General features: G+C 52.1%; 2 protein-coding genes across 2 annotated transcripts; both read right to left on the bottom strand.

Moving 5' to 3' along the window:
• Positions 1-669: 669 nt before the first annotated feature.
• MGYG_01049 (zinc finger transcription factor 1) lies at positions 670-4,008 on the bottom strand (the record flags this gene model as incomplete). The annotated part of the gene is made up of 1 exon (XM_003176917.1): positions 670-4,008. One exon carries the CDS (start codon positions 4,006-4,008, stop codon positions 670-672), a length of 3,339 nt encoding a protein of 1,112 aa, XP_003176965.1.
• Positions 4,009-5,338: 1,330 nt separating this feature from the next.
• On the bottom strand, positions 5,339-6,239 carry MGYG_01048 (hypothetical protein; the record flags this gene model as incomplete). The annotated part of the gene is made up of 2 exons (XM_003176916.1): positions 5,339-5,958; positions 6,041-6,239. The coding sequence occupies 2 exons, from the start codon at positions 6,237-6,239 to the stop codon at positions 5,339-5,341; spliced, it is 819 nt and encodes a 272-aa protein (XP_003176964.1).
• Between the last annotated feature and the right edge of the window lie 312 nt (positions 6,240-6,551).

Raw genomic sequence — 6,551 nt, 5'->3', positions numbered from 1 at the left:
TTCTCATGTTATCATGACTGTTTATAAATAAGGAATATAACTTGTGACTTCGTTCTCAGGCCCTGGACGAAAGAGGATCGAGCCAAATAATGTAAAATAAAGTGCGCTGAGTGTTTGATGAAGAAAAGGAGTAGAATGTAGATGATTCAATAAATAAAGGTAAAAACCACATGCGAAAAAGTAGAGGTAAAGTGAAAAGGGGTATAATTGAGTAGCAGCGGAATGAACAGAATTAAAAAGTACATCTCAACTCCCGTTCCGTTTTAAGCAGGTCCTTGCCCTTCCGCCCTAGAGCACATAGCAAACCGCCTCGCCTTATCAGACAGGTAGGAAAAGAAAAGACAGAAAAAGACGTCATGAGTAAGGAAGTCGTTTTTTCACGAGGGATATGGAGATATTTCTTTTTTCTCTCTTAAAGTAACCCAAAATCTGCGATGAAATAATTTGTGGGGCATGAAATGGTTCGTAAAGGAAGGAGTATGTTGTATATACGCGAATCGAGTTATTGCAGCAGTAGTTAATGGGGGTAGTGGTAAATGGTATCAGCACAGGGTAAAAGGGGTATGTATGTAGAGAAAAGCGATGTTCAGGACGGGCATAAAGCGTAGACGGTAGGTAACACGGCATGATTATATATGTATTTACAGGAAGGGAATGGTTGATGTGTGTTCAGCCCACTCTCTCCCGAAGAGTTTCAGGCATACCGGGTACACCCTCAATCGTACCTAGGCCCATGCCTACAGGGTGCATCATTGTTGGTGAGCCATAATAGCCGCTTTCACTCATGTCCATGCCGGATGAAACGGCTGGATTGGGAGGCGAATGTGAAGGTATGCCTGTTGGGCCACCTGGATGGGATACGTGGCCATCTATGCCAGTTGGGTCAAGATTGAAAGGCAAGAACCATGCACTGGACTGTATTAGTTCACCATTCCAGTTCATAGGTGGCTGCATTTCGTAGGAATGGTAATTGTTATTGTTACCATTGTTCCAGTACGAATTATTGATGTTAGGGTCGGCGGCATGTCCTGGCTGCGGCTGTGGCTGAGCTGGGTGGTGTGGTTGGATGGGGGGATTATTGGACGATGTCATGGGAATAGGGTGTTGAGGTATAGCTTCGACACCCGCATAGGCGTCATATACAAGTTGTCGGTCTAGTTGTGGTAGGGGGTCAGGATGAGGATGGAACTTATATTCGGACGCATAGGAAGATGGGTCAGCGGGGTATATATTAGGGTTGTTGTAGGCGGTATAACCGTTGCCGGCGTGATTCGGTATAGGTTCCTGTTGTGCAGGAATCTGAGAACTGACAGGATTCGTCGAGGGTGGCTGTTGCATTGGCTGGGAGCGGGGTATTTGTTGTTGTTGTTGCTGTTGCTGGTGCTGTTGCTGTTGCTGGTGCTGGCGCTGGCGCTGCTCTGGGGATGGCAGGTTGGTTACAATTCGGGAATGCGCCGAGCTGGTGGAGGATTGAGATTTGGTATTACCCCTTGACCCAAGCTTTGACCTTATCTTGTCCGACGGGGTTGTGGCACCTGCTCGTTTGGCTTCCTTTCGGGGCGCGTCCGAGGGTGATGTGGGTGACATGCTAGTGAAAAACTCTTCAACACTCTGGAGATCGGACTGCTGGGACATCACGGCGTCGCTGCCACTCTCCTTTTTTATGTCTACGTCCGGATCTTCCCAGCGCATTTTTGATACTCCGTGAGGATACTTGTCGAACCAATCTCCATACTGGAATATAGGCACATCTTGGCTGTTACCTTCCTTAATGCTTTCAGGGGCTGTGCGGCCTCGAAGAGATGCTTCAGCGAAATGTCTGTACCTTTCCTTGGAGCTCTCGACCATGTAGTGAAACATGCCCCAGTAACGCTTCATCTTGTTTAGGTAGTTGTATGTGTGTCGAAAGTTCTCCTTGGAGGCAGCCTCTAACTGTGGGTTCTTTGAGAAGATCCCCCAGATATGTACCGTACTCGCTGCGTAGGCGCAGTAACCAGCAAAGGGGACAGTGAGCATGTAGCCGGATGCCTGGTCGATAAGCATAGAGATATGGCTCGCCGCTTCGACAGCCGCTCTACCAGCTTCGCTCAGGAACTGTTTCGGGATATCTCTAGGTGGGCGACCCCGAGGAGAGAGCGGGATGGCAAATCGGTTGAGAAACAGGGTATTCTGATGGATAACAATATGTAGGAAAATGAACTGGTTTGCAATCTTCTCCACGGCGTAATTCTGCAGGTTCTCCCAGTTAAAGACCATACACTCAGGTAGGGAGGAAGAAAAGTCCTTTAGCAATCTTTTCAGCTGATTGTATCCAGACTCTGGCTCCCATAGTCTATATGGGTCCTTCGCCTTTCCACCGAGATTAAGGTAGTCCACAATCTTTCCCCAGAGCATGATGCTGCGTATAATGTATGCAGATATGCCCATGTTATTCTTTGGGTTCGACAGCTGCCCTACACCTTCAGGTACAGGGTTAGGCACGGCCCCATCCAGATCCTCAGTGGGACCCGGGATCTCACGCCAAAAGTGAGATTCCTTGATGGGTAGTTGGATCTGTAGAAACTTCTCGTTGCCGATGGGTGGTCTCTGGCTGCCAGAAGAATTGTAGCGGTCCATAAGGATACATGCCCACATGGTACGTCGACGGATTTCTCTATCAGTACAGCTGAGCTCCGCGGAATTGCCACCTTGGCCTAGGGGGTCACGGTCAAGTTCCTTATGGAGCTGAAGGGCGTAGGCCATGCGCAGGGCCATTCCGCCGAACGACCAGCTTCGACCGCCATGACAAGCGCCAAATTCGTGAAGACCTAGTATGAGAAAAACGGTGAGAATGGTGATGTTTGGTTGATCGTGTCGAGCGAGGGCGATGTCTGCGGCGGCGTTGGCCCAGGACTCGCCTCTCAGGAAGGCCGGCTCGGTGCTGTTGACTTGTGGATGGGTAGAGAAGCGGGCAGCGACGGCGCAAATGGCAAGTGTAAGGACCGGCGGGACCGTATCCGCCTTGAGCTTGCGCATGAAGCTCGGCTTATGTAGTAGGAGGTAGGACTGGCCGTAGACGCAGTCAAAAAACACCTCTGCCAGGTGTTCCTGGAGCTCCATAGAAGGTAAAAATTCAACTCCTTGGGAGAGCAGTTTATGCTCCGTGTTGAGATGTAGCGGAGGCACATCCGACCGTATATCCTGCGCTTTTCCCGATGGGGCAACCCGTCCAGGTTGCACTGGTTGTGTATTTGACAGAGCCGTAGTGACGGGCTTTGTCCACTCGTTGAGCTCTGCACTGAAGGCCTCTGTGGCGGTCCGCTTCTTGAGGGCTGCACGAGCCGGGCGGGAGGCGTGCCCTGGTGGCAGAGGCTTGACGGTAGCTCTGCCGATGGCGACCATGTCTCGCTGCTCATCTTTGGGGATGGCCTTCATGACGCGTTCTTCCATACGCTTGAGACGCTTGTCCAGCATGGCCATGTAGTCCGTCCGCGGGGCGGCTTTTCTGGTGGTGACTTTGTATACGCACGGAATCCTCGACCGGTAGCAGTGCTTGCACGCGGGCTTCTCTCCTGAGCAGCGGATCTTCTTTCTGCGACAGACGATGCACGCGAGCGGTAGTCGCTTCCTTTCCTTGCCCGCCTTAGTCTTGAGCTCAGTCCACGGCCGCTCCTGTTCTGCATTATCATTGTGCTGTTCGGTTTGCTGTTCATTCTGCTGCTGCTGTTGCTGCTGTTGTAGATGTTGTGGCTGGTGTCCTGTCTCGTCTGTGAGACACGAGCCCGGGTTGTCGTACAGTGAACGGTAGACGTCCTGCTGGCGCTGTTCCTCTTCGGCCCCGACGCCAGTACTGCTGTCTCCAGCGAAGTCGTTGCGGCTGGTAGTACTGTAACCGGTATCATTCGTCGTAGTGTCGCTGGTGTTTGCCCGGAAGCCTGAGCCCGACACAGAGCCGGAAGCCATCGAGGAGGCCGCGGGCTCGTCCCCGTCGTCCCGCTGCAAATAAGTCAGATCGAGCCCCGAGGCCATTGTGCTGGATCACTGAGGCGCCTGGAGCATAGTAGTCCGGGTGAGGGAAGGGCTGAATGCTTTGGGCGATGTCGTAGGAGGCGGCGTGCAGATGTAGACGTCGTTCTAGTATTGCGCATGTAGAGAAGAAGGCTTCAGCGCCGCCATGGTCTTCCGTCCGGTTTCTTTTCTAAGTCGCTTTGTCTGCTTCTTCGTCCCTGCTTCGTACTTTTTGTGCTCCGACGCTCAACACTTCGTTCCTCTCTGGCCGACTTTCGCCTTCGTGAATGAGCAAGAAGCAGCAGAGGAACCTTTTGACTAAGGCAGCGCTATTTGGCTTGGCTTTCGTCTTTCTTTTCTTTTCTTCTTCCTTCGTCCTTTTTTTTTCCCTTGCGGCGCCCTTTTTCGAGAGGAGCCTTTGTTATGTACTCCGTACAGTTTGCGTTTCTTCTTCCGGGGGCTCGTTTTAGCTCGTTATGGCCGATGGTCGATGGGCGGACTTTCGAGCACTACGACGATGCTATCCCCCATACGCCCAGTAAGTCCGAGATGGCGTCGACACGCGGGTTCGGGAAACGTGGCTCGCATCCAGCGGCCACTCTTAGTTCGACAGGCGTGAAGACTTGCTGTCTCTTTTCTTTTTTGCCTGGGTGCGTAGGGAAGAGGGATGGGGGACCCGTCAGGTCAGGGATGATGCGAGCCCATGTCCCCATTTGAGTAGTCTAATATATACTTATAATATCAACAACGGCGTTGCTTTTTTTCTTTTCTTCTTTTTCAGTAACCTTTTGCTTCTTCGTCTGGCTGCCTCTTCGTCTTTTCTCTCGTCTAGCCACAGCTTTCCGGGGGCCGCCTTGGCTGCATGTGATTGCGGAATGCGAAGTTTCGATCTCTCTCTACAAGGATGTGTTAGTTAGTGGGTTACAAGGCAAGGTATACGGGGGGAAAGAGGCAGAAAGCTGCAGGAGGAAGATAGGAGGGACAGCACCCCCTACTCTGTAAAAGACATCGACATCAAAGAGCAGACTGGAAGATACACAGAACTGGAGAGAGGATATAGCTACCCCTTCGAGAGAGCGAGAGAGAGAATGAAAGAGTCCACCAGACAAGCTTCTCCCCATCCAAGGGTCAGCTCTCTTGTTCCTTTTTCCGCCTGGCCTGGAGATGCTCCGGTTGAATCAGATAATTGTATCACCATCTTGATACGCTCAGCTAGCCCGAAACACTATTCCAGCCTTTGTCTCGGGCCGTATTTCCTAGTAACACCGTAAAAGTATAGGAAAAAGGGAAAATGGAAAGAGGTAAAGGTTCAAGATGTCAATCATCAAGACGAGGTTCCTGGCATGCTCTTCTAGGGGATGCTGCCTGGAAGTTCCACGGGTGCTGCTGCTGGCGATGGTGAAGAAGCAAACATCTCGTTCGCGGCCGCAGAGCCCTGGAGCTCCCCAAGCTTGCGCCCACGGCCTTCCATCTCGAATATGGGCTGCTTCGGATTGTTTTCTGCGGGCATCTCTGCGGGTGGCCATTTTACCGGTGCCGGTGATGCCATGGTTGACACCGCTGCTGGCTGTGGTGGTCGTGCTGGCCGCGAGGCCGCGAGATACGATTCAATCTCTCTCTTTCTTCGCCGTCGACGGTAGAAATGCAGGAACCCGAGAGACACCAGAGTAATAAGGGCGAGCACAACGCCTATCCCGATGCCAGTCTTGCTGCCTACTGACAGGTCACTTGTGTCTCGCCCTGCGATCCGCCTGGTAGATGTCGACTTCGATGTCGATGTTGATGCCGATGCCAACGCTGAAACGCGAAACTCGTCTGATGATATGGCGTTCTCCTCGCGGCCACTGCCACTGTGTGTATAGCCGTTGCAGCTCGTGATATCGAACCTGAACCGCGTCGCCTTGCGCAGGACCTGCTCGGGGATGTCGATGTTCACTCTGTGGTCTTCGCGGCGGGAGACGTCAAGCCCAGCTATACACAAAAACGCCTGTTAACGCTGCTGCCGTTATAGCTGAACTGGCTGCTGCTAATAGTTATACGTATGAATACTCACTGGACAGAAGCTCGCCGTAGAGCCCATCGACGGCCACCAGCCAGAGACAGTGGTTCTTCCCGCCTGCGAGACAATGGTTGATGTAGCCTTCATCCCATCCGCCGTATTCCAACCTGGCCTCGCTGCCGTTGCTGTAACTCGTCTCTTCGCTGCCCTCTTGCAGCCTCCAGTGCGTCCGGCAGTCGCTAGACAGTCTCATCTTGGTAGATTTAAATAGCTAGCTATATACAATTGAGGTTGCCGTAGCCATTAAAGGGTACCGAGAAAGGGGATGAAGGGTACGGCGTATATATAATATGTGTGTATCTGGGACTGTTCTACCATGTTGGCGACGGAGATGCGTCTTCTCTTGCTTCCTACAGGGGCCCTTGAAGCCCTCGAGCGAATCCCAGGCCATCCTTAGATGTTGCTGTCTCTTCTCTTGCTCTCCTTTCAGGGGTTTCTTTGCTTCTTTGCTTCTTCGTCGTCCCCTTCTTCTTCTTCCAGGGATCTCGAAGGGCGCCACATCTGC

Source organism: Nannizzia gypsea, genomic scaffold (genome assembly GCF_000150975.2).
Source record: "Nannizzia gypsea CBS 118893 supercont1.1 genomic scaffold, whole genome shotgun sequence".
Taxonomy (NCBI): Eukaryota; Fungi; Ascomycota; class Eurotiomycetes; order Onygenales; family Arthrodermataceae; genus Nannizzia; species Nannizzia gypsea.
Note: the sequence above shows the minus strand (reverse complement) of the source record. Positions and strands in the feature narration are given on the sequence as shown.